General features: G+C 60.7%; 1 protein-coding gene across 1 annotated transcript; it reads left to right on the top strand.

Annotated features, from left to right (window-relative positions):
- Positions 1 to 1,141: 1,141 nt before the first annotated feature.
- On the top strand, positions 1,142 to 27,004 carry ATP6V1B1 (ATPase H+ transporting V1 subunit B1). The gene is made up of 14 exons (XM_053976692.1): positions 1,142 to 1,241; positions 11,834 to 11,889; positions 13,827 to 13,925; positions 15,629 to 15,722; positions 19,100 to 19,177; positions 20,857 to 20,996; positions 21,862 to 21,963; positions 22,058 to 22,155; positions 23,150 to 23,273; positions 24,356 to 24,506; positions 25,261 to 25,343; positions 25,506 to 25,610; positions 26,511 to 26,640; positions 26,728 to 27,004. Exons 1-14 carry the CDS (start codon positions 1,142 to 1,144, stop codon positions 26,883 to 26,885), a joined length of 1,518 nt encoding a protein of 505 aa, XP_053832667.1. The 3' UTR covers positions 26,886 to 27,004.
- Positions 27,005 to 27,050: the final 46 nt, after the last annotated feature.

Below are 27,050 nucleotides of genomic sequence, written 5' to 3'. Positions count from 1 at the left end.
CCTATCCCTTATCCCTATCTCTTTCCTTATCTCATTCCCATTATTCCTGTCCTTTATCCGTCTCCCCTCGCATTCCCTTATCCCTATTCATCCCCCTATCCCTGTCCCTGTCCCTATCCTTATCCCTATCTTTTATCCCTATTCTTATCCCTTATCTCTATTCCCCACCCCTTATCCCTATTCATACCCCTATTCTTTATCCCTCTCCCTGTCCCTGTCCCTATCCCTATCCCTATCCCTATCCCTATCCCTATCCCTATCCCTATCCCTGTCCCTGTCCCTATCCCTATCCTTATCCCTATCCCTATCCCTATCCCTGTCCCTATCCCTATCCCTATCCCTATCCCTATCCCTATCCTTTATCCCTATTCCATTCCCTATCTCACACCCCTTATCCCTATCTCTATCTCTATCCCGCATCCCATTCCCCATCCTTCTTCCATTCCCACTCCCATTCCCATTCCTGTTCCCATTCCTGTTCCCGTTCCCATTCCCCAACCCTCTCCCACTCCCATTCCCATTCCCATTCCCAATCCCATTCCCCTTCCCATTCCCATTCCCATTCCCACTCCCGTTCCTGTTCCCATTCCCACTCCCATTCCCACTCCCGTTCCCGTTCCCATTCCCATTCCCATTCCCACTCCCGTTCCTGTTCCTGTTCCCATTCCCACTCCCGTTCCTGTTCTTGTTCCCATTCCCATTCCCATTCCCGTTCCCGTTCCCGTTCCCGTTCCCGTTCCCGTTCCCATTCCCATTCCCATTCCCGTTCCCGTTCCCGTTCCCATTCCCATTCCCATTCCCGTTCCCGTTCCCGTTCCCATTCCCATTCCCGTTCCCGTTCCCGTTCCCTCTCCCATTCCCATTCCCTGCCCCCATCCCGGCTCCCGCGATCCCGCCTCCGGCCGCTCCCTCCCGCTGTTTACAGCCAACAAGTGCCACCTGTGTCTCCGGTGTCACCTGTGTCGCCGGTGCCACCTGTGTCTCCGGTGTCACCTTTGCTGCCGGTGTCACCTTTGCTGCCGCTGTCGCGGGCGGGACCGGCGGGGGCCGGGCCGGGGCTACAAAACCCGGGGCGCTGCCGTGTCCTGCCCGGCGGGACCGGGACCGCGACGGGGACAAGGACAGGGACAGCGACAGGGCCATGGCCGCCACCAAGGTGACAGCAGCGGCGACAGAGCTGGCGGCCGCCCGCGAGCACGGGCTGGCCGTGACCCGCGACTTCCACAGCAACCCCCGGCTGAGTGAGTGGGGGACACCGAGGGGACACCGAGGGGACAACGAGGGGACACCGAGGGGGGACCCCCGGGGAGGGGAGGGACATCCCTCTGTCCCCGAGCAGTGGTGGCGGGGTCGAGGGGGTGACACTGGGCAGGGTGGCACTGGAGCAGGTACAGGGACAGGTGGGTGACACTGGGGCCGGCAGGGGTGACAGGGGCGGGTGGGTGGCACTGGGACAGGAAGGGGTGACAGGGGCGGGTGGGTGGCACTGAGACAGGCAGGGACTGGTGAGTGACACCGGGTCAGGAAGGGACAGAGGGGTGGCACTGGGACAGGCAGGGGTGACAGGGACGGGTGGGTGGCACTGGGACAGGCAGGGGTGACAGGGACGGGTGGGTGGCACTGGGACAGGCAGGGATGGCAGGGATGGACGGGCGGGTGACACTGGCTCAGGAGGGGACAGCTGGGTGGCACTGCGACAGGCATGGTGGCACAGGGGCCACGTGTGTCTCTCGGGGGGGACAGGGTGACACTGTGGGTCTGCGGGGGTGTCCCCTCCTGGGGACCGCACCCACAACGACCGGGGAAGGTGTCCCCAAGCTGGGGACACCGGTGGGGAGCCGTGGTGACACCCCAGAGGTGCCGGGGCGCCCTTCCCGCTGTGTCCCCATCCCACGGCGACATCGGAACACCTGGCACCGTGCCAGCGCCACACGGGGCTGGACGATCCCCTGTCACTTCGTCCCCAAGCCCCCGCTGTCACCAAGGGCGTCCGTTGTGACCTTTGTGCCTTCTCTGCCGGGACCGGGCAGCTCGGAAGCCACCTCGTCGGGATGTCACCTCCCCTCGTCCCCAACCGGGTGGCTCCGGTCCCTCCCGAGCCGAGCTGGCCCTGCCCGGCCACCCGCCGTGTTTGCTGTCAACAGCGGCCACCCGCGGGTGACTCCTGCCCGGGTCACCTGGCGGAGCGCCAGCCCTTGGCTCGGGTGTCACCCGCGTGTCCCTTTGCCAGGGAAAAGCCGCCCCAATTTCTTCCCGCTTGTCGCGTTTGTCCCCTCGAGGGACGCGTTTGTCCCCACGCTGCGTCCAGCCCGGCACCGCCACCCAGGCGGGGACAAAGCGCTGTCCCCGGTGTGTCCCCGTCAGCCAGGTGGGCAGCTGGAGGCGGGGACAGGCGGGTCCCAAAATGTTCTGGGAGGTGACAGCGGAGGTGGCAGGAAGGACAGAGGGGGGATGGCACGGCTCGGGGGGGACCTGGCGGTGACATTCGGAGGGGTGGGGACATCTCCTGAATATGGCGGAGGGGCAGCAGGGGTTCCCCCAGGTTGGGTCCCAGTTTAGGGCTCCAGTTTGGGGTCGCAGTTTGGGGCTCCAGTTTAGGGCCCCAGTTTAGGTTCACACTGTGGGGTCCCAGTTTGGGGTCCCAGTTTGGGGTTCCAGTTTGGGTCCCAGTTTGGAGTCCAAACTCGGGGTCAAAGTTTGGGGTTCCAGTTTGGGTCCCAGTTTGGAGTCCGAACTCGGGGTCCCAGTTTGGGGTTCCAGTTTTGGGTCCCAGTTTAGGGCTCCAGTTTGGGGTCCCAGTTTGGGGTCCCTGTTTAGGGTCCCAGTTCGTGGTCCCAGTTTGGAGTCCCAGTTTGGAGTCCAACCTCGGGGTCCCAGTTTGGGGTTCCAGTTTGGGGTCCCAGTGTGGCACTGGGCACAGGAATGGTGTCACTGTCCCCAGCCACAGCCCAGTGCCCGGAACTGGGAGAACTGGGGGGGTTAAGCAGGGCTGTGGGATGGGCAAGGGTGGATGGATGGATGGATGGATGGATGGATGATGGATGGATGATGGATGGATGGATGATGGATGGATGATGGATGATGGATGGATGGATGATGGATGGATGGATGGATGGATGGATGGATGGATGGATGATGGATGATGGATGATGGATGGATGGATGATGGATGATGGATGGATGGATGATGGATGATGGATGGATGATGGATGGATGATGGATGATGGATGGATGATGGATGGATGGATGATGGATGGATGGATGATGGATGGATGGATGATGGATGATGGATGGATGGATGGATGATGGATGATGGATGGATGGATGGATGGATGGATGATGGATGGATGATGGATGGATGGATGGATGGATGGATGGATGATGGATGATGGATGGATGGATGATGGATGGATGGATGGATGGATGGATGGATGGATGGATGGATGATGGATGATGGATGATGGATGGATGGATGATGGATGATGGATGGATGGATGATGGATGATGGATGGATGATGGATGGATGATGGATGATGGATGGATGATGGATGGATGGATGATGGATGGATGGATGATGGATGGATGGATGATGGATGATGGATGGATGGATGGATGATGGATGATGGATGGATGGATGGATGGATGGATGGATGATGGATGGATGGATGATGGATGGATGATGGATGGATGGATGGATGGATGGATGGATGGATGGATGATGGATGGATGGATGATGGATGATGGATGGATGATGGATGGATGGATGGATGGATGATGGATGATGGATGATGGATGATGGATGGATGATGGATGGATGATGGATGGATGGATGATGGATGGATGATGGATGGATGATGGATGATGGATGGATGATGGATGGATGGATGATGGATGGATGGATGGATGGATGGATGGATGGATGGATGGAGCAGGAGGCAGCACACCCAATTTGTGCCGCGCAGCCCCAGCCCAGGGTGATTTTGGTGGGTCACCGCCACGTCCCAGCTGTCCCCATTATCCCTGACGCCTCTCCTGCTCCAGGCACGGGTCGGTGCATTTGGGATCTGTTCCTGGCCCCGTCTGGGACACGGGCAGCAGCAGAGGAGCATCCAGGGACACTCCCCACCCTTGACCACCCTTCCGGGGGGGCTGTGACCCCACTGCCCCACACCCCTCTGCCCCACAAGACCCTCCCACCCTTGAACCCACATCCTTTAGGATCCCTCCCCTTCCCTCTCCTCCACCCCTTTTTTTTTTCCGCCAGCAAAACCCACAGCGAGCCCGACGACTGAATTTTCCTTTTTTTTAGTTTTTTTTCCTTTTTTTAGTTTTTTTTTTTTTCTTCTTCACGCTTGGCTGGGGCCGCCTTTTCTCCGGCTGCCCCCACATGACCGTGCAGGTGTGTCTGGGAACCCGCGGCCGCCGGGCCCTAATTAGTGGCATAGAGTGTGACCCCCCGCCGGGCTTTTCACGGCCCCTGCCAGCCCCGGGCCAGCCCCGCGGGGTTGACAGCGCGGCACAAAGTGACACATGGCACAATGGGCAGGTTGAGGAGGCGACCGGGGCCGGCAGCGGGGGAAGCGGTCACTTAGGGATTGTCGGAAAAGTCCCAGGGTGGGCTCGGGGCTGAGAGGGATTTGGAGGAGGAGTTGGGAGTTGGAGGAGGAGGAGGAGAGTGGGGGGCGGATTTGTGGTGTGGGTTTTGGAAACTGGGCATTCCTGGGATCATTAAAATACCGGATTTTGGGTTGGGAGGGAGTTTAAATCCCAGCCGGTGCCACCCCTGCCGTGGACAGGGACCCCTCCCACTGTCCCAGGTTGCTCCAAGTGCTGTCCCTGTCCCTTGGACACTGCCAGGGATGGGGGATGCATCCAGCCCCACCCTGAGCCTTGTCCCAGCACCCTCTGCCCCTCCCTGCCCTGCCGAGGGGTGCCAGGGGTGGGGTCCCCCCTCTGTGCCCTGGGGGACACCGGGGACCCTCCCTGTGCCCCAGGGTGGCTCAGGATCAGCTCTGGACCTGCTGGGGCAGCCCTGCCTCCACGGCTCTGCTCTGGGACTGAGGATTTGGGGGATTTGGGGGCTGTTTGTCCCTCCTGCTTCCCATCCCTGCTCCAGGTGTATCCCAATCCCTTCCCAGCTCTGGAATTTGGGGCGGGGGTTGAGCATCACTCGCTGCACACCCGGCCCAGAGGATGAGGTGACAAAAAAGGGGAATGGCTTCCCACTGGAAAAGGGGAGATTTGGGTGGGATTTTGGGAAGGAATTCCTCCCTGGGAGGGTGAGGAGGGGCTGGGACGGAATTCCCAGAGAATCTGTGGCTGCCCCTGTACCCCTGGAAGCGCCCAAGGCCAGGCTGGATGAACTTGGACCCACCTGAGCTGGCAGAACAGGACGCCCCTCAAGCTCCCTTCCCACCCCAACCATTCCCCGACCCCAAGACCCCCTCGGCGGCGGCAGCGAGCCCCCCGGCGCACTTTGCAGCCGAGCCCTACGTGCCCGGTGGGGCTGGGAGGGGCCGCGGGGGCTGCGGAGGGCAGGGCGGGCGAGCGGGAGCAATTAGCGGCGGGTGGAGCCGGGTCGGGTCCCCTTTGTCACCGGGGGCCGCGGTGCCCCCCGCGCGGCGGCCGCGCTGGTCAGCAGTGCGTGAGTGTCAGCGCTGACGGAGATCGCATGTGACAGCAGCTGTGAATTTGGGGCTGGGGGTGTGCAAAGGCCACGTTGAAAGACTTTGCTTTTCCCTCGGCCCCTCTCCCGCCGCCCCCCGCTCCCCCCTCCCCGGCCGTGCCCCCGGCCGGCGGCCGCAGCCCACCCAGCCCGCCGCTGCCGCTGCCGCGGCTTCATTATCGCTGCTGCGGCTTTCCGGTGCTCCCCCCGCGCTTCTCGGCCCTCCTCCTCCTCCTCTTCCTCCTCCTCCTCTTCTTGTTCTTCTCCTCCTTCTCTTCTTTCTCCGCTTCTTGCTCTTCTCTTTGTCCTTTTCCTCCTCCTCCTCTTCCTCCTCCTCTTCCTCGTCTTATTCTTCTTCTCCTCTTCTTCCTCTTCTTCTTGTTCTTCTTGTCTTTCTCTTCTTTCTCCTCTTCTTGTTCTTCTCCTCGTCCTCTTCCTCCTCCTCCTCTTCTTGTTCTTCTCCTCCTCTTCTTCCTCTTCTTCTTCTTCTTCTTCTTCTTCTTCTTCTTCTTCTTCTTCTCCTTCTCATTCTCTTCCTTCTCCTCTTCTTGTTCTTCTCGTCCTCTTCCTCCTCCTCCTCCTCTTCTTCCTCTTCCTCCTCTTCCTCTTATTCTTCTCCTTCTCTTCCTTCTCCTCTTCTTGTTCTTCTTCCTGTCCTCTTCTTCCTCCTCCTCCTCCTCTTCTTCCTCTTCTTCCTCTTCTTCCTCTTCTTCCTCTTCTTCTTGTTATTCTCCTCCTCTTCCTCCTCTTCCTCTCCTTCTCCTCCTCCTCCTCCTCCTCGTTCTTCTCCTTCTCCATCTCCTTCTTCTCCTTCTCTTTCTCCACCTCCTCCTCGTCGTCCTCCTCTTCTTCTTCCTCTTCTTCTCCTTCTCTTCTTCCTTGTCCTCCTCCTCTTCTTCCTCTTCTTCTTCTCCTCTTCTTGCTCATCCTTCTCTTCCTCCTCCTCTTTCTTCTTCCTCTTCTCCTTCTCTTTCTCATCCTTCACCTCTTCCACCTCTTCCTCCTCCCTCGTCTTCTTCTTCTTTTTCTCCTCTTCCCCCACTTCTTCTTCCTCTTCTTCCTCTTCTCCTTTTTATTCTTCTCCTCCTTCATCTCCACCTTCTCCTCTTCCTCCTCATTCTTCTTTTCCTTCTTTTCCTTTTTCTCCTCCTCCTCTCTCCCCACGCCAATCCCTTTCCGTGCTGTCCCCGGCGTTGCTGTCGTGATTTCCCCCTCTGGCACGACAGAACATCCCAGAGCCGGGCATGGATGAGGGGCCGGGATGATCCCTGGAATGTCCAAGGCCAGGCTGGACACTGGGGCTTGGAGCAGCCTGGGGTGGTGGAAAGGGTCCCTGGGTGGGATTTGAGATCCCTCCCAACCCAAACCATTCCAGGATCCCGTGATGTCCAGAGGTTCCTGCCCATGGATGATGGATGGATGGATGGATGATGGATGGATGATGGATGGATGGATGGATGGATGATGGATGGATGGATGGATGGATGATGGATGGATGATGGATGGATGGATGGATGGATGGATGATGGATGGATGGATGGATGATGGATGGATGGATGATGGATGGATGGATGGATGATGGATGGATGGATGATGGATGGATGGATGGATGATGGATGGATGGATGGATGATGGATGATGGATGGATGATGGATGGATGATGGATGGATGGATGATGGATGGATGGATGGATGGATGGATTGATGGATGATGGATGGATGATGGATGGATGATGGATGGATGATGGATGGATGGATGGATGGATGATGGATGGATGATGGATGGATGGATGGATGGATGGATGATGGATGGATGGATGGATGATGGATGGATGGATGATGGATGGATGGATGGATGATGGATGGATGGATGATGGATGGATGGATGGATGATGGATGGATGGATGGATGATGGATGATGGATGGATGATGGATGGATGATGGATGGATGGATGATGGATGGATGGATGGATGATGGATGGATGGATGGATGATGGATGATGGATGGATGATGGATGGATGGATGGATGGATGGATGGATGGATGGATGGGTGGATGGATGGATGGATGGATGGATGGATGGATGGATGGATGGATGGATGATGGATGGATGATGGATAGATGGATGGATGATGGATGGATGGATGGATGGATGGATGGATGGATGGATGATGGATGGATGATGGATGGATGGATGGATGGATGGATGATGGATGATGGATGGATGGATGGATGATGGATGGATGGATGGATGATGGATGATGGATGATGGATGGATGATGGATGGATGGATGGATGATGGATGGATGGATGGATGATGGATGGATGGATGGATGATGGATGATGGATGGATGGATGGATGATGGATGGATGGATGGATGATGGATGGATGGATGGATGATGGATGATGGATGGATGGATGGATGATGGATGGATGATGGATGGATGATGGATGATGGATGGATGGATGGATGGATGGATGGATGGATGGATGATGGATGGATGGATGATGGATGGATGGATGGATGATGGATGGATGGATGGATGGATGGATGGATGGATGGATGGATGGATGATGGATGGATGATGGATGGATGGATGGATGGATGATGGATGGATGGATGGATGGATGATGGATGGATGGATGATGGATGGATGATGGATGGATGGATGGATGGATGGATGGATGGATGATGGATGGATGGATGGATGATGGATGGATGGATGGATGGATGGATGGATGGATGATGGATGGATGATGGATGGATGATGGATGGATGGATGGATGGATGATGGATGGATGGATGGATGGATGGATGATGGATGGATGGATGGATGGATGATGGATGGATGGATGGATGGATGATGGATGGATGATGGATGGATGGATGGATGATGGATGGATGGATGGATGATGGATGATGGATGGATGATGGATGATGGATGATGGATGGATGGATGGATGATGGATGGATGGATGGATGGATGGATGATGGATGGATGGATGATGGATGGATGATGGATGGATGATGGATGGATGGATGATGGATGGATGGATGGATGGATGGATGATGGATGGATGATGGATGGATGATGGATGAATGGATGGATGATGGATGGATGATAGAAGGACAGATGGACAGATGGACGGATGGATGATGGATGGATTTCCATATGACCCAAGAGTTTGGCCAATGATCCGATGTCACCCCCGGTGACACCTGCGCTGCCCAAGGCTCCCACATTCCAGGTGGGAAGAGCCATCCCAGTGGGGCCAGAGGGCAGCCCGGAATGTCCACAAGGGGGTGGCAGCCACCGGGACCACGCTGGACACCCCCGTGCCGGGACAGGTGACACTCCCAAGGTCCCTGTCCCACACGGGTGGCTCCGGGGCTGCCGAGGGGGAGAAGAAAAAAATCCCAGAAACTCCTGCCGGGGGAAGGGAAGCGGGAGAGCTTTGGGAGCGAGCGGGAACGGGAATAAAAGGCCGGATGGTCACTTTGGGAATAAAGGGGACAAAAGGCGGGGAGGGGGCTCCCGGTGTGCCGGCCCCTCCGGAGGCTGAATGGGCGAGCAGCAGGAACCCGCCCTAATTGGGGAAGGGCAGAGAAGGCTAATTAGCTAATTAGCTCCTGGAGTGGGGCTGGGAGTACCTGGTGGGGCTCAGCAAGGCCAAGGACGGGAGAAGCTGGGACGGGGCACAAATCCAGGCTGGAGAGGAAAGGATTGGGAGCGGGCCTGGGAGAAGGTGGTGGGAAAGGTGGGAATTCTGTCCCTGTGCTCCGCTCGGGTGGGACCCCACCTGCAGAGCTGCTCCAGCTGCTGGGTCCCAAATTCAGGAGGGTGTGGAACTGCTGGGGCAAATCCAGAGCAGATTCCAGAGCTGTTCCCAGGGCTGGAGCCCCTCTGGAGCCAGGCTGGGAGAGCTGGGAATGTTTCCCTGGAGAAGGGAAAAATCCAGGGAATGCTCAGAGTCCCTGAAGGGGCTCCAGGAGAGCTGGAGAGGGACTGGGGACAAGGGACAGAGGGACAGGAGCCAGGGAATGGCTCCCACTGGGAAAGGGGAGATTGGGCTGGGATCTTGGTAAGGAATTGCTGGCTGGAATTCCCAGAGAATCCCTGGCAGTGTCCAAGGCCAGGTTGGACATTGGGGATTGGATCCACCTGGGTCAGTGGGAAGTGCCAGGGGTGGAATTCTTGGGCTTTAAGGTCCTTCCCACCCCAAACCAGTCTGGAATTCCGTGACGCCACTGCTGAAATGTCCGGGATCGCTGGCACTGCCCTGGCTGAGGGAAGGGGACACCGAGGGACACTGCGCCACCGGGGTGACCCCACTGCGCCCCGTGGGGTGTCCGGGGATTTGGGCTGTGAGCAGCGGGAGAAACGGGACCCATCCCTAGGAATGAACTCCCCTGGGGCTGTCCCAGCCGGGGGACAATGCCACCATCAGCACGGGGACATGCAGGGACCCCCATCCCCGCGGGACGCCCTGCAGCTGGCCCGGCCTCTCCGATCCGATTAGGATCAGGTGGGAATGCCGGAGCGCGGCGTGAGGAGAGGGGGCAGGGCTTGAAAGGGCCCGGCGGGGTCAGCGGGGCCGGGGCAGCGTTCGGGGCTTTGACACTTCCTGGGATGATCAAGGCGCGGCTTAGAGCCGGATCAGTTCCCCCACACCTGCGCCCGCCGGGGCCGATCCCAGTCCCGGCGTTCCCGGGAGCCGATCCCAGTCCCGGCGTTCCCGGGAGTTGATGCCAATCCCGGCGTTCCCCAGAGACGATCCCAATCCCAGCACTCCAAGGAGCCGATCCCAATCCTGGCACTCCCGGGTGCTGATCCCAATACCGGCGTTCCCGGGAGCTGATCCCAATCCCAGTACTCCAAGGAGCCGATCCCAATCCTGGCACTCCCGGGTGCTGATCCCAATCCCGGCGTTCCCGGGAGCCGATCCCAATCCCGCCCACCACTCCCGGGTGCTGATCCCAATCCCAGCGTTCCCGGGAGCTGATCCCAGTTTTGGCGTTCCCCAGAGACGATCCCAATCCCGGCACTCCAAGGAGCTGATCCCAATCCCAGTACTCCCGGGAGCCGATCCCAATCCCAGCACTCCCGGGAGCTGATCCCAATCCTGGCGTTCCCCAGAGCTGATCCCAATCCCGCTCAGCACTCCCGGGAGCTGATCCCAGTCCTGGCGTTCCCAGGATCCCACCCCAATCCCGGAATTCACAGGATCAGATCCCAATCCTGGCATTCCCAGGATCCCATCCCAGTCCTGGGATCTGATCCCAATCCCGGCGTTCCCAGGATCCCTTCCCAATCCCATCATTCCCAGGACCCGATCCCAACCCCGGCATTCCCAGGATCTGATCCCAATCCCATTATTCTCGGGATCCCATTCCAATCCCAGAATTCCCGGGATCCGATCCCAATCCCGGCATTCCCAGGATCTGATCCCAATCCCGGGACCTGATCCCAACCCCGGCATTCCCGGGATCCCATCCCAATCCCAAAATTCACGGGATGTGATCCCAGTCCCATCATTCCCAGAATCCCATCCCAATCCCGGGATCCGATCCCAATCCCAGCATTCCCATGATCTGATCCCAATCCTGGGATCTGATCCCAATCCCGGCATTCCCGGGATCCCATCCCAATCCCGGCATTCCCAGGATCCCATCCCAATCCCGGGATCCCATCCCAATCCCGGAATTCCCGGGATCCGCCGCCTCTCCCTGTGTTCCCACCCAGCTTCACCCCCCGTTTGTCACCTTTGTCATCCCCGTTTGTCACCGCCTGTCCCCGCGAGGTCACACCCTCGGCACCCCCTTTCCCCACCCCAGTGTCACCAGGGTCCCCCCGGCACCGCGGGGGCTTTGGGAAGTGTCCCCGCATCCCGCCGGGAGGGGACAAGGGGACACTTCCCTGGTGGCCCCGGTGGCACTCCCAGCGGTGACATCCCTGCCGCGGGCACGTGGGGACACCTCCAGAAGGTGACACAACCCCCGAGTGCCGTGGCAGGAAGCCACCACTGAGTGACATCCCCTGCAGGACGCAGTGTCCGGCTGGGCCACCGCTGGTCACTTGGGGTGTCACCGGGACGGGGACAGGACGTGGGGGTGGCACCCCCAGGGTGGCCGCGTGGCTCTGGGGACTGACGGTGTCCCCTCCCCCAGCCTACAGGACGGTGTGCGGTGTCAACGGGCCACTGGTGGTGCTGGACAACGTCAAGGTAGGACCTTGGGGTGACATGGGGACAGCCTGGCGGTGGCACCTGGGGCTGTGTGGGGACCCCAGTGCTGAGGGCGCAATGAGGGACTGTGTCCCTTGTTCCCTGTCACCTGTCCTCTGTCCCCTCCCTCCTGTCCCCTGGGCTGTCCCTGTGCCATCCCTCCTGTCCCTTGTCCCCTGGGCTGTCCCCTGGGCTGTCCCTGTGCCATCCCTCCTGTCCCTTGTCCCCTGGGCTGTCCCCTGGGCTGTCCCTGTGCCATCCCTCCTGTCCCTTGTCCCCTGGGCTGTCCCCTGGGCTGTCCCTGTGCCATCCCTCCTGTCCCTTGTCCCCTGGGCTGTCCCTGTGCCATCCCTCCTGTCCCTTGTCCCCTGGGCTGTCCCCTGGGCTGTCCCTGTGCCATCCCTCCTGTCCCTTGTCCCCTGGGCTGTCCCCTGGGCTGTCCCTGTGCCATCCCTCCTGTCCCTTGTCCCCTGGGCTGTCCCCTGGGCTGTCCCCTGGGCTGTCCCCTCCTCTCTGGGGTCCGAGCTCCCTCCTCTGGACGCGCTCGGCAGCAGAGCCCTGTCCCCGCCTGCACGCGCGGGTGGCCTGTCCCCGTGTCCCCGTGTCCCCGCGCAGGTGGCGTGTGCCACTGGGGACACGGGGGACATTCCGTGGGACATGTGTGCGCTCGGTCCGGACACCCTGTCCCCCATGTCCCGTGTCCCTGCCGGAGCTCAGCCCCTGTCCCCTGCGTCCTTGTGCCCTGTCCCCTGTGTCCCTGGCCAAGCTCTGGCTCCTGTCCCCTGTCCCCCATCCCCTGTCCCCTTTCCAAGCTCTGTCGCCTGTCTCTTGTCCCTTGTCCCCTGTCCCCCATCCCCTGTCCCCTTTCCCAGCTCCATCCCCTGTGTCCCTGACCAAGCTCTGGCTCCTGTCCCTTGTCCCTTGTCCCCTGTCACTTGATATCTGTCCCCTATCCCCTGTCCCCCTGCCCAGCTCTGTCCCCTGTCCCCTATCTCCTGTCCCCTTTCCCAGCTCTGTCCTCTGTCCCCTGTCCCTCATCCCCTGTCCCCTTCCCCAGTTCTGTCCCCTGTCCCTTTTCCCAGCTCTGTCCCCTGTCCCCTTTCCCAGCTCTGTCCCCTGTCCCCCATCCCCTGTCCCCTTTCCCAGCTCTGTCCCCTGTCCTTTGTCCCCTGTCCCCTTTCCCAGCTCTGTCCCCTGTCCCTCATCCCCTGTCCCCTTTCCCAGCTCTGTCCCCTGTCCCCAGCGCCATCTCCCGCAGGGACCCTGCTCTGAGCGGGGCCACTCCACAACCCCCCGTGTCCCCTTGCTGTCACCCTCCCTGTCCCTGCTCCCCGCTCTCCTGGCTGGGCTGGGGCCACCTGGGTGACATCCAGAGGGGTTTTGTCGCCCGGTGTCGCGTTTGCATGTGGCCCTGTCATTTATTAATTAAAAGAGGAGGAGGAGGAGAGCCCTGAGCGTGCTGGGCAGCAGCGACACCGGCCATTGTCCCCAGAGCAGGATGTGTCCCCTCCGTGTGGCCCGCGGTGTCCCCATGAGTGCCACTCGTGCCCGTGGCCTCTGCCTTGGAGGTGGTGGCAGCCTGGTGGCTCTGGCTGTGACAGCGTTTGCTGTCACCTACTCGGGAGTGGAAAATCCCCTCGACATCCGGGAAACTGAGGCACGGAGCAGTGCCACAGCCCGGGGTCAGCTCCAGGATGGAGGGACAGTGGCAGGGACAGGCAGTGCCACCCCCCCCCCCCCCCCCCACCGCCACCGCCACCCCTTTGCTGCCCGGTGTGCCCCCCCCGTCCCCCTCAGCCTCTGGTGGCTTCAGGACCAAAGGAGGGGAAACTGAGGCAGCACCAGCGGAGCAGGCGGGGCTGGGGAGGGACAGGGGCGGGCTGAGGGGACAGAGGGGACACCGCCACCCCCATTTGCCCGTGTCGCTGTCCCCACAGTTCGCCCAGTACGCCGAGATCGTGAACTTCACTCTGCCCAACGGCACCACCCGCAGCGGGCAGGTGCTGGAGGTGATGGGCGCCAAGGCCATCGTCCAGGTGAGCGCGGCGACACGGCGACACCGCGGCGACACGGGGACACCGCCGCACGGCGACACGCGGGGGCTACGCGGCCCGGGGCCAGTCCCTGGTCCCTGTCCCGGGTCCCTGTCCCAGGGTCTGTCCCCGGAGCTCCGTCCCCGGTCCCTGTCCCCGGAGCTCTGTCCCGAGTCCCTGTCCCAGTCCCTGTCCCCGGAGCTCTGTCCCGGGTCCCTGTCCCAGGGTCTGCCCCGGTCCTTGTCCCCGGAGCTCTGTCCTAGGTCCCTGTCCCGGTCCCTGTCCCCGGAGCTCTGTCCCGGTCCCTGTCCCGGTCCCTGTTCCCGGAGCTCTGTCCCGGGTCCCTGTCCCGGTCCCTGTCCCCGGAGCTCTGTCCCGAGGCTCTGTCCCCCTCCAGTGGTGGCTGTCGCGCACGTGTCCCTGTGCTCTTTAGAGGCGGGACTGCTGTCCTGGGATGGCCAGGGGTGTCCTGGGACATGGGACAGGGTCCTGGGATGGTCAGAGATGTCCTGGGATGGGTCCGGGGACAGGTGACAGTGTCCTTGGACAGGTAGTGGGGTCCTGTGATGGGCAGTGTCCTGGGACAACTGTCCCGGGACAGGTGGCAGTGTCCTGGGACGGTCGGGGGTGTCCTGGGACAGGGGACAGTGTCCTGGGACAGAGGACAGTGTCCTGGGATGGCCAGGAGTGTCCTGGGGTGGTCTGGGGTGTCCTGGGATGGGCAGAGTCCTGGGACAAGCCGTGTCCCCCTCCCGTGAGCCCCCCACCTCCATCCCAGGACCGTGCTGCCACCACCCCCCAAAAGCCCTGGGACAGCCGGGGTGTCCCCAAAGCCACCAACCCTGGGACAGCCGGGGTGTCCCCAAAGCCACCAGCTCTGGGATAGCCGGGGTGTCCCCAAAGCCACCAGCTCAGGGACAGCCGGGGTGTCCCCAAAGCCACCAGCCCTGGGACAGCCGGGGTGTCCCCAGAGCCACCAGCTCTGGGATAGCCGGGGTGTCCCCAGAGCCACCAGCACTGGGACAGCAGCGGCTGCCGGGGTGTCCCCAAAGCCACCAGCCCTGGGACAGCCGGGGTGTCCCCAAAGCCGCGAGCCCCGGGGCTGTTTGGGGTCAAACCCCTCCTGATTAGCCCGGATCCCCCCCCAGGTCGCCCCGCGGGGGCTCGGGGGGGCCGCGCAGCTGCCCCAAAGTCGCCGCTCTGATGCCACCTGCGCCTCGGGGATGCCCTTTTAATCCCATTAGGGAGTCAGGCTCGGGCAGGGGGAAAAAACGGGGCGGAAAGGGATAAAAAGGAGGAAAAAAAGGGAGAAAAGGGGATTTTTGCAGCCTCAGCGTTGTTGGGGGTGACCCGCAGCCCCCGCACGCACCTGGGGGGCTCCAAATGTCACCTGTCACCGTCCCCAGATCCCCCTGCTCCCAGGGGCCACCCGGCTCTAATTAAAGCGGCGAGCCGGGGGTTAATTAACGCAAATGATGTCAAATATTATCCGGATCAAAAGGCTTTCCCCGCGGGCGCGGCATTCACGGTCCACCCCAAAAAAAAAAAAAATCCCCCCAAAGCCTCTCAAGAGAGATTTTTAACCCCAAACTTTGTCCCCTCTTTTATGTCCCCTCCCAGGGGGGTTTGGGGTGAGCGGGGGTCACGTCACGCCCCCTAAAGCCTTAATTAATCCTCGTTAATTGCTCTCCCCGGGCACTCCGCAGGTGTTTGAGGGCACATCGGGCATCGATGCCAAGGCGACAACCTGCGAGTTCACGGGGGACATCCTGCGCACGCCGGTGTCCGAGGACATGCTGGGTGAGCCCGGGCACGGCTGGCACCGGAATTTGGGGGGGGGGGGGGGTTTGGGGGTTCGGGGTTCAGCTGAGAACGTCCCTGGGTCACCTCCGAGCCGTGACAGTCACCTGGGACAGGGCCGGGCCCGTCCCCGCGTCCTCTGTGCGCGGTGATCCCGGGAGAACGCGTGGCGTGGGCGGGGAAAGGATTCCAGGTGAGGTGGCACCGCGTCCCTGGCGGTGTCACCCGGTCCCTGGAAGTGTCACCCACTCCCTGGAAGTGTCACCCCGTCCCTGGAAGTGTCACCCCGTCCCTAGAAGTGTCACCCCGTTCCTGCAAGTGTCGCTCCATCCCTGGCGGTGTCACCCTATCCCTGGTGGTGTCACTGCATTTCTGGCGGTGTCACCCCGTCCCTGGCGGTGTCACCCTATCCCTGGCGGTGTCACTGCATTTCTGGCGGTGTCACCCTATCCCTGGTGGTGTCACCCCGTCCCTGGCGGTGTCGCCCCATCCCTGGAGGTGTCACCCTATCCCTGGAAGCGTCACATCGTCCCTGGCGGTGTCACCCCACCCCTGGCAGGTCACCGCATCCCTGGCGGGGTCACCCCGTCTCTGGCGGTGTCACCCCTTCCCTGGCAGTGTCACCCCTTCCCTGGCAGTGTCACCCCGTCTCTGGCGGTGTCACCGCACCCCTGGCGGTGTCCCAGGCCAGGCTGGACAGCACTAAGCCACCTGGCACAGTGGAAAGTGTCCCCACGGCAGGGAGGTGACATCGACGGGATTTAAAGTCCCTTCCCCCCCAAACCACTCTGGGATCCAGCTGTGAGCCCCCCCCCCCCCCCGTCCCCTCATGTCCCCCAGACCCCCGCGAGGTCACTCGGGGTCGGGCCGGGGGGTGGCCCTGTCCCTGCGCTGTCCCCCCCGACCCACGGGGGGCCGCCGCGATCCCGCAAAGGGCAGGGGGCGCCCCCCACCCCCCCCGCCCCCCAACCGGTGTCGCCGCCCTCCCGCTCTCGGTGTCCCCCGGGAGTCGCCGCTGCCGTGGCCGCTGACCTTTCGTGCTCGGCGCTCGGCGCTGCCATCACCCTGATGCGCTGTGACACCGCTGACGTGTCCCCGCACCGCCACCGCGTCCCGCGGGGGCCGGGGGGGCCGCGGAGGGGGCGGCAGCCAGGCAGGCGAGGGCAGGGAAGCGTGGCGCTGTCGCGATCGATGCCACCGCGGCTCCGAGGCGGTCGATGAGGCTGAGAGGCAGCGCTGAGGCCGTGTCCCCTCCCTGGGGACGGTTTGGGGTGCGGGGGGGGGGGGGGGGTGTTGGTGTCACCCCACTGAGGTGGGGACTGCGAGAGGGGAGTGGCTGGGGACATGGGGACACGGGGACAGGGCGATGGGGATGTGGGGACACAGGGACAGGGTGATGGGGACATGGGGACAGGACAATAGGGGCACGGGGACAGGGCGATGGGGACATGGGGACACGGGGACAGGGCGATGGGGACGTGGGGACACAGGGACAGGGCGATGGAGACATGGGGACAAGGTGATGGGGGTGATGGGGACATGGGGACAGGACAATGGGGGCACGGGGACAGGGTGATGGGGGCAATGGGGACACAGGGACAGGGTGATAAGAGTGATGGGGACATGGGACATGGGGACACAGGGGCAGGGTGATGGGGACATGGGGACAAGGTGATGGGGTGATGGGGACATAGGGACAGGACAATAGGGGCACGGGGACAGGGCGATGGGGACATGGGGATGCAGGGATAGGGCAATGGGGACATAGGGACAGGACAATGGGGACACGGGAACAGGGCGATGGGGACATGGGGACACAGGGACAGGGTGATGGGGACATGGGGACAGGACAATGGGGGCACGGGGACAGGGCGATGGGGACATGGGGACGCAGGGATAGGGCAATGGGGACATAGGGACAGGGTGATGGGGACACAGGAACAGGGCGATGGGGACATGGGGACACGGGGATAGGGTCATGGGGACATGGGGACACGGGGACAGGGCGATGGGGACATGGGGACAAGGTGATGGGGGTGATGGGGACATGGGGACAGGACAATGGGGGCACGGGGACAGGGTGATGGGGACATGGGGACACAGGGATAGGGCAATGGGGACATGGGGACAGGGTGATGGGGACACAGGGACAGGGCGATGGGGACATGGGGACGCGGGGATAGGGTCATGGGGACATGGGGACACAGGGACAGGCCGATGAGGACATGGGGACACGGGGATAGGGCAATGGGGACATGGGGACAGGGTGATGGGGACACAGGGACAGGGTAATGGGGACATGGGGACGCGGGGATAGGGTCATGGGGACATGGGGACACAGGGACAGGGTGATGGGTACATGGGGACAAGGTGATGGGGGTGATGGGGACATGGGGACAGGACAATGGGGGCACGAGGACAGGGTGATGGGGACATGGGGACAGGGTGATGGGGGCAATGAGGACACAGGGGCAGGGTGATAAGGGTGATGGGGGCACAGGGACAGGGTGATGTGGACATGAGGACATGGGGACACAGGGACACGGTGATGGGGACATGGGGACAAGGTGATGGGGGTGATGAGGACATGGGGACAGGACAATGGGGACACGGGGACAGGGTGATGGGGACATGGGACATGGGGACACAGGGACAGGGTGATGGGGGTCATGGGGATGATGGGGACGGGGTGACTGGGGGCATGGGGACATGGGGACACAGGGACACAGGGAGAGGGTGATGGGGACAGAGGGAGAGGGTGATGGGGACATGGGGACACGGTGATGGGGACATGGGGACACGGTGATGGGGGTGATGGGGACATGGGGATGAGGTGATGGGGACATGGGGACAGGACGGTGGGGGTCATGGGGGTGATGGGGACAGGGTCATGGGGGTGATGGGGACAGGGTGAGGGGGGTAACTGGGGGCATGGGGACATGGGGACAGGGTGATGGGGGTGACTGGGGGCACGGGGACACAGAAAGGGTGATGGGGACAAGGTCCTGTCCCCTGTGCCTGTATGGGGGTCTCGGTGTCACCCCCTGCCTGGGAACCGAGGACCCCAAGGGGGAGGTGACAGAGGTGGCTGTGGGTATGGGGACACAGGGACAGGGTTATGGAGGTGGCTGGGGACATGGGGGGGACATGGGGGTCTTGTCCCCACGTGCTGGCATCTTCCTGCCACAGGAGCTGCGGTGTCACCCAGCCCGCAGGTGACACTTCCTGCCCCACAGCCCCCCGGTCCCTGTGTCCCCTCGGGGGGTTGGAGGCGTGTCCCGGGATTGGGACGGGGACCGTGCCCCCGGGCCATGGGAGCGGCAGGTGCCACCCCCAGCTGGTGGCCTCAGGCAAGGACAGTCCCTCTGTCCCCACAGGCCGGGTGTTCAACGGCTCCGCCAAACCCATCGACAGCGGCCCCCCGGTGATGGCCGAGGACTTCCTGGACATCAACGGTGATGGCTCTGGTTCCTGGGAATGTGGGAGGGGCTTGAGGATGGCCTGGAATTGGGGGTGTCATTGTGCCCTGTGGTGTCACCACATCCATCATCCATCCATCCATCCATCCATCATCCATCCATCCCTCCATCCATCCATCCATCCATCATCCATCCATCCATCATCCATCCATCATCCATCATCCATCCATCCATCCATCATCCATCATCCATCCATCCATCATCCATCCATCCATCATCCATCCATCCATCATCCATCCATCATCCATCATCCATCATCCATCCATCATCCATCATCCATCCATCATCCATCCATCATCCATCCATCCATCCATCATCCATCCATCCATCCATCATCCATCATCCATCCATCCATCATCCATCATCCATCATCCATCCATCATCCATCATCCATCCATCATCCATCCATCATCCATCCATCCATCCATCATCCATCCATCCATCATCCGTCCATCCATCCATCATCCATCCATCCATCCATCATCTATCCATCCATCATCCATCATCCATCCATCCATCCATCCATCCATCATCCATCATCCATCCATCCATCATCCATCCATCCATCCATCATCCATCCATCCATCATCCATCCATCATCCATCCATCCATCATCCATCCATCCATCCATCATCCATCCATCCATCCATCATCCATCCATCATCCATCCATCCATCATCCATCCATCCATCCATCATCCATCCATCCATCCATCCATCCATCATCCATCCATCCATCCATCATCCATCCATCATCAATCCATCCATCCATCCATCCATCCATCCATCATCCATCCATCCATCCATCCATCCATCATCCATCCATCCATCCATCATCCATCCATCATCCATCCATCATCAATCCATCCATCCATCCATCCATCCATCCATCCATCCATCCATCCATCATCCATCATCCATCCATCATCCATCCATCCGTCCATCCATCCATCATCCATCCATCCATCCATCATCCATCCATCATCCATCCATCCATCCATCCATCCATCCATCCATCATCCATCCATCATCCATCATCTATCCATCCATCATCCATCCATCCATCCATCATCCATCATCCATCCATCCATCATCCATCCATCATCCATCATCTATCCATCCATCATCCATCCATCCATCATCCATCCATCCATCATCCATCCATCCATCCATCCATCATCCATCATCCATCCATCATCCATCCATCATCCATCCATCCATCATCCATCCATCCATCATCCATCCATCCATCCATCCATCCATCCATCATCCATCCATCATCCATCCATCCATCATCCATCCATCCATCATCCATCATCCATCCATCATCCATCATCCATCCATCCATCCATCCATCCATCCATCCATCCATCCATCCCCACCAGGGTGCTCCAGGAGTTCCAGGCACTGGAATGGTTTCTCTCCCACCCCAGATCTGCTCCCTGCTCATCTCCAGAACTTCCTTCCCAATTTTTTGCCACCAACCAGGGCGATCCCTGAATCCTCATCCACCCCATCCCTGGACATGTCCAAGGCCAGGCTGGACAGGGCTTGGAGCGCTCTGGGATAGTGGGAATTGTCCCTGGGTGGGACTGGATGGGTTCAAGGCCCCTTCCAACCCCAACCATTCCATGATCCCTCTTTTTCCCGCTCCAGGCCAGCCCATCAACCCTCATGGGCGCATCTATCCCGAGGAGATGATCCAGACCGGGATCTCTCCCATCGACGTCATGAACAGCATCGCCCGCGGACAGAAAATTCCCATCTTCTCCGCCGCCGGGCTGCCCCACAACGAGGTGGGATTGCGGCAAGAGGAGGGTGGAGGGATTTGGGAAGGTTGGATCCCCGCTCCTGGTGTTGGGAAGCCGCCGCCAGCTCGTGCCTCAGTTTCCCCGCCGGCACAGCAATCCCTGTGCGCTGTGTGGGGGAGGATCTGGGCAGGTTTAGGGTCACTGAATCCAGGGACTGGGGGGCTCCAGATCCTTCTGACATCCCCACGAGTGTGGGACGGAGCAGGAGGGGCTGGAAATTCCGGAGGGGGATGGGATTGGGATTGGGATTAGGTTTAGGATTGGGATTAGGATTGGGATTGGGATGTGATGGGGTGGGATGGGATTGGGATGGGGTGGGATGGGATTGGGAGGGGGATGGGATCCATAGGATGGGATGGGATCCATGGGATGGAACAGGATGGGATTGGGATTGGGATGGGATGGGATGGGATGAGATGGAATGGAATCCATGGTGTGGGATGGGACTGGGAGGGTATTGGGATGGGACAGGACGGGATGGGATGAGTTGGGATCCATGGGATTGGGATCCATGGGAGGGGATTGGGATTGGGATTGGGATTGGGATGGGATTGGGATTGGGATGGGATGAGATGGAATGGAATCCATGGTATGGGATGGGATTGGGAGGGGATTGGGACGGGATGGGATGGGATGGGATGGGATCCATGGGATTGGGATTGGGATTGGGATTGGGATGGGATCCATGGCGTGGGAAGGGATGGGATGGAAACCACCCCTGACCAATCAGGAGTGACCACGGGCAAGGCAGGACGCAGCGAGGGGGGGACACCCCGCTGGCCCCTGACCCGTGGGGCCGAGTCCCGGTGCCAGGGGGGCCATGGCCGCTCTGGGGTGTCCCCTCCCTCAGATCGCGGCGCAGATCTGCCGCCAGGCCGGGCTGGTGAAGAAATCCAAGGACGTGGTGGATTTCCACGAGGACAACTTCGCCATCGTCTTCGCGGCCATGGGGGTGAGTTGGGGACATGTCGGGACATCCCAGGTGACCCCAGGACCGCCGTGTCCCCGTGTCCCCACCCGCTGACCGCGTGTCCCGCCCGCCGCAGGTGAACATGGAGACGGCGCGGTTCTTCAAGTCGGACTTCGAGCAGAACGGCTCCATGGAGAACGTGTGCCTCTTCCTCAACCTGGCCAACGACCCCACGTGCGGCACAGCCCTGCCTCCTCCTCCTCTTCCTCTCCTCTTCTCTCCCTCTTTGGTCTCCTCGTTCTTCCTTCTCCCTCCTCCTCCTCTTTTTTCTCTTTCTCCTCCTTTTTCTTTCTCCTCCTTCTCTTTCTCCTTCTCTTTTTCCCTCTCCCTTTTTCCCTCTCCCTTTTTCCCTCTCCCTTTTCCCTCTCCCTTTTTCCCGTCTCTTTTTTCCTTCTCCCTTCTCCTTTCTCCTCCTCCTCCTTCTCCCTCCTCTCTTATTTTCGCCTTCTCTTTTTTCTTTTCTTTTCTTTTTCTTTTCCTTTTCTTTCTTTTCTTTTCTTTTCTTTTCTTTTCTTTTCTTTTCTTTTCTTTTCTTTTCTTTTCTTTTCTTTTCTTTTCTTTTCTTTTCTCCTTCTTTTCTTTTCTCTTCTCCTTCTTTTCTCCTTCTTCTTTCTCCTTCTCCCTTTTCCTTCTCTCTCCTCCCCCTTCACCTTCCTTTCTTATTATTTTCCTTCCTTCTTCTTTTCCTTTCTACTTCTCCCCCTTTTCCTTCTTTCCCTTCTCCCTCCTCCTCCTTTCTCCTTTTTCCTTTTTTCGCTTTTCTTTTCTCTCCATTTTCCTTTTCCTTTCCTTTCTCCTCTCCTCACTCTTTCTTCCCTCTCCTTTTCTCCTCCATTTTCCTTCTCCCTCTCCCTCTCCCCTTCCTTTCCCTCTCCCTCTCTTCAGTTCCCTCTTTCCCTTTCCTCCCTCTCCCTCTCCTCCCTCTCTCTCTTCCCCACCAGGACCCCCCAATCCCACCCGGATCACTTTGGGGGGACTCTCCTGACTCCCCCTGCGGTTCCCCAGTGCCCCGCCCTGCGTGGGGACCCCAAAACTCCGGGATTCCCCCTGCACTGGTGGGGACCCCACCCCACACCGGGCTGGGCTCCTCTGCGCACCCTCCTGCCACCCCAAACCTGCCCCGCGGGGACTAATTAGCCTAATTGTGCTAATTGGGGGTGTCCCCCAGGATCGAGAGGATCATCACGCCGCGGCTGGCGCTGACCACGGCCGAGTTCCTGGCGTACCAGTGCGAGAAGCACGTGCTGGTCATCCTGACCGACATGAGCTCCTACGCCGAGGCCCTGCGCGAGGTCAGCGCGGGGCGGCCGCGGGGGGCCCAGGGTGACAAGGACAGCCCAGGGTCCTTGGGGGGTTTGGGGGGACTCAGGGTGACAAGGACAGCCCAGGGTCCTTGGGGTGCTCAGGGTGACAAGGACAGCCCAGGGTCCTTGTGGGGCCCAGGGTGACAAGGACAGCCCAGGGTCCTTGGGGGGTTTGGGGGGACTCAGGGTGACAAGGACAGCCCAGGGTCCTTGGGGTGCTCAGGGTGACAAGGACAGCCCAGGGTCCTTGTGGGGCCCAGGGTGACAAGGACAGCCCAGGGTCCTTGTGGGGTTTGGGGGGCCCAGGGTGACAAGGACAGCCCAGGGTCCTTGGGGTGCTCAGGGTGACAAGGACAGCCCAGGGTCCTTGTGGAGTTTGAGGGGCCCAGGGTGACAAGGACAGCCCGGGGTCCTTGGGGGGTTTGGGGGGACTCAGGGTGACAAGGACAGCCCAGGGTCCTTGTGGGGTTTGGGGTGCTCAGGGTGACAAGGACAGCCCAGGGTCCTTGTGGGGTTTGGGGTGCTCAGGGTGACAAGGACAGCCCAGGGTCCTTGGGGGGCTCAGGGTGACAAGGACAGCCCAGGGTCCTTGGGGAGCTCAGGGTGACAAGGACAGCCCAGGGTCCTTGGGGTGCTCAGGGTGACAAGGACAGCTGGGTGTCCCAGGGTCCTTGTGGGGTACTCAGGGTGCTCAGGGTGACAAGGACAGCCCAGGGTCCTTGTGGGATTTGAGGTGTTTGGGATGACAAGGACAGCCCAGGGTCCTTGGGGTGCTCAGGGTAACAAGGACAGCCCAGGGCCCTTGTGGTGTTTGGGGGTGCTCAGGGTAACAAGGACAGCCCAGGGTCCTTGGAGTTTTTGGGGTACTCAGGGTGACAAGGACAGCTGGGCTTCCTGTGATTTTTGGGGTGTTTGGGGGTTTTGAGGTGTTTGGGGTGTCTGGGGTGTTTGGGACACCAGCACACCTGGGATTTTTTGGGGTTGCCCGGGCTGCTCAGGACACTTGTGTCCCTCGCACCTCCCGTGGTTTTTGGGGTGTTTGGGGTGCTCTGACCCCCAGAACCCCACAGGTGTCAGCAGCCAGGGAGGAGGTGCCGGGCCGCCGCGGCTTCCCCGGCTACATGTACACGGACCTGGCCACCATCTACGAGCGCGCCGGGCGCGTGGAGGGCAGGAACGGCTCCATCACCCAGATCCCCATCCTCACCATGCCCAACGACGGTCAGCGGGACACGGCGGGGCCGGGAATACCGGCAGGGGACGGGAAAACCGCGGGAGATCGGGATTTGCCCACCCCGGGAAATCGCAGGGATGGGAAATCCCAAATTGCTCCGGTTTTGGGGAGCTCCTGGGGTGGTGACGCTGCTGGGGTGATTTAGGGTCTGAGACTTCCAAATGTTCCCAACAACTCCTCCTGTTTGGGGTCCTTGGCTCCAGGACAGGGAGGTGACCCCAAAACCCCTCTGAGCCATCCCAACCACCTCCATCCCCTGCCATTTGGGGTCACTCCAGGAGAAGGAGGTCACCCCAAAACCCCTCTGTGCCATCCTAACCACCTCATCCCCTCCCATTTAGGGTCCCTGGTTCCAGAATGAAGAGGTGACCCCAAAACCCCTCTGTGCCATCCCAACCACCTCCATCCCCTCCCATTTGGGGTCCCAGCTCCAGAATGAAGAGGTGACCCCAAAACCCCTCTGAACCATCCAAGCCACCCCATCTCCTCCCATTTGGGGTCGCTGCAGGACAAGGGGGTGACCCCAAAACTCCTCTGAGCCATCCCAACCATCCCATCCCCTCCCATTTGGGGTCCCAGCTCCAGGACAGGGAGGTGACCCCAAATCCCCCCTTATTGACCCCATTGGGGGCTGCGCTGCCCCGGTGACCCCGCAGATGTGACACAGCGGCGTCCCCGTGTCCAGCTGAGCTGCCAGCCCCACTTTTGGGGTCTCACAGCCCCTTTGTCCCCCCACCCCAGACATCACCCACCCCATCCCCGACCTGACGGGCTTCATCACCGAGGGCCAGATCTACGTGGACCGGCAGCTCCACAACCGCCAGGTTCGTTCCCAAACCCCTTCCCATCTCCAGGGATGGATCCAGGGATGGATCCGGCACCCACCGGGGCTGGGAACCCCCCGGGAGCGCCGGGATGGGGGTGCCGGGGGTTGGGGTGGGGTCCCCCAAGGCTGGCTGGACGTTGGGGTCGCTCTTACCCCACAGATTTACCCCCCCATCAACGTCCTGCCGTCCCTGTCGCGGCTGATGAAATCGGCCATCGGAGAGGGAATGACCAGGAAGGACCACGGGGACGTGTCCAACCAGCTGGTGAGGGCCTGGGGACACTCCGGGGGGTGGCGTTTGTCACTTGGGGGCCCTCCCGTCCCCCTGTTTGGGGAGGCGCAGGTGAGGCCCCACCCGTGGAGCTGCTCCAGATCCCGCATCCCAAATTCAGGAGGGCGTGGAGCTGCTGGAGCAATTCCAGAGGAGGTTCTGGAGATGCTCCAAGGGCTGGAGCCAGGCTGGGAGAACTGGGAATGTTCTCCCGGAGAAGGGAAGGCTCCAGGGAGATTTCAGAGCCCTGGGATTCCAGAGGGGAGCTCTGATTTTGGGATGATTCAGGATTGGATCCCACTGAGCTCCACAGGGTGTCCTAAATCCCAAATCTTCCCTTTAATGGGATGTGGGGAGAATCCAGGGAAAGTGACAGCACCCGGGAACGCTGGGGCTGCCCCAAATCCCTGGGAATGTCCAAGGCCAGGTTGGACAGGAGCAACCTGGGATAGGAGAAGCTGTCCCTAAACATGGATGGGGCTGGAATGGGATGGGATTTAAGGCCCCATTCCAGGATTCTGGTGCCACTCTGGAGCCAGGCTGGGAGAGCTGGGAATGTTCCCCTGGAGAAGGGAAAATTCCAGGGAATCCTCAGAGTCCCTGGAGGGGCTCCAGGAGAGCTGGAGAGGGACTGGGGACAAGGGACAGAGGGACAGGAGCCAGGGAATGGCTCCCACTGGGAAAGGGGAGGTTGGGCTGGGATCTTGGCAAGGAATTCCTGGCTGGGAGGGTGGGGAGGGGCTGGGCTGGAATTCCCAGAGCAGCTGTGGCTGCCCGGGTTGGGATGGATCTTGGAGCCACCCTGGCTGGTGGGAGGTGCCCCTTGGTGGCACCGGCCGCGCCGTCGGGTCCGCGCCCATCCCGACCCACCGGCGGAATCCCTGGATCCCGCAGTACGCCTGCTACGCCATCGGGAAGGACGTGCAGGCCATGAAGGCCGTGGTGGGCGAGGAGGCCCTGTCCGCCGACGACCTCCTCTACCTGGAGTTCCTGCACAAGTTCGAGAAGCACTTCATCTCCCAGGGTGAGCCTCCGGCCCCAAAGCGGGGATTCGGGATCTGGGAGAGCCTCTCCAGCACCCCCCAATCCCTCCGCCCCGTGCTGCCGGCAGGTCCCTACGAGAACCGGAGCATTTTCGAGTCGCTGGACATCGGCTGGCAGCTCCTGCGCATCTTCCCCAAGCAGCTCCTCAAGCGCATCCCCGAAAACGTCCTGGCCGAGTTCTACCCCCGCGAGGCCAAGGCGCCCGAGCAGGGCACGGCCCTGTGACCCCAAATCCCCACAAACCCCCCCTTTTCCTACAATCGGATCCCCCTTTTTCCTACAATCGGATCCCCCTTTTCCTACAATCGGCAAAAATCTCTTCGTTTTTATTGGTGAATAAACAACCGTGGTCACCAAACCCTTCCGTGCTCCGATGTTTCCTTCCGCGGC

The sequence above is a fragment of the Vidua macroura genome, chromosome 4, assembly GCF_024509145.1.
Source record: "Vidua macroura isolate BioBank_ID:100142 chromosome 4, ASM2450914v1, whole genome shotgun sequence".
Classification (NCBI taxonomy): Eukaryota; Metazoa; Chordata; class Aves; order Passeriformes; family Viduidae; genus Vidua; species Vidua macroura.
This window is presented reverse-complemented; position numbering and strand designations above follow the sequence as displayed.

Coding starts and splice junctions, on each gene's coding strand:
- ATP6V1B1 (XM_053976692.1), top strand. CDS start 1,142: ATGGCCGCCACCAAGGTGACAGCAGCGGCGACAGAGCTGGCGGCCGCC. Junction 1,242..11,833: donor CCACAGCAACCCCCGGCTGA/GTGAGTGGGGGA, acceptor CCCCTCCCCCAG/CCTACAGGACGGTGTGCGGT. Junction 23,274..24,355: donor ACGCCGAGGCCCTGCGCGAG/GTCAGCGCGGGG, acceptor AGAACCCCACAG/GTGTCAGCAGCCAGGGAGGA.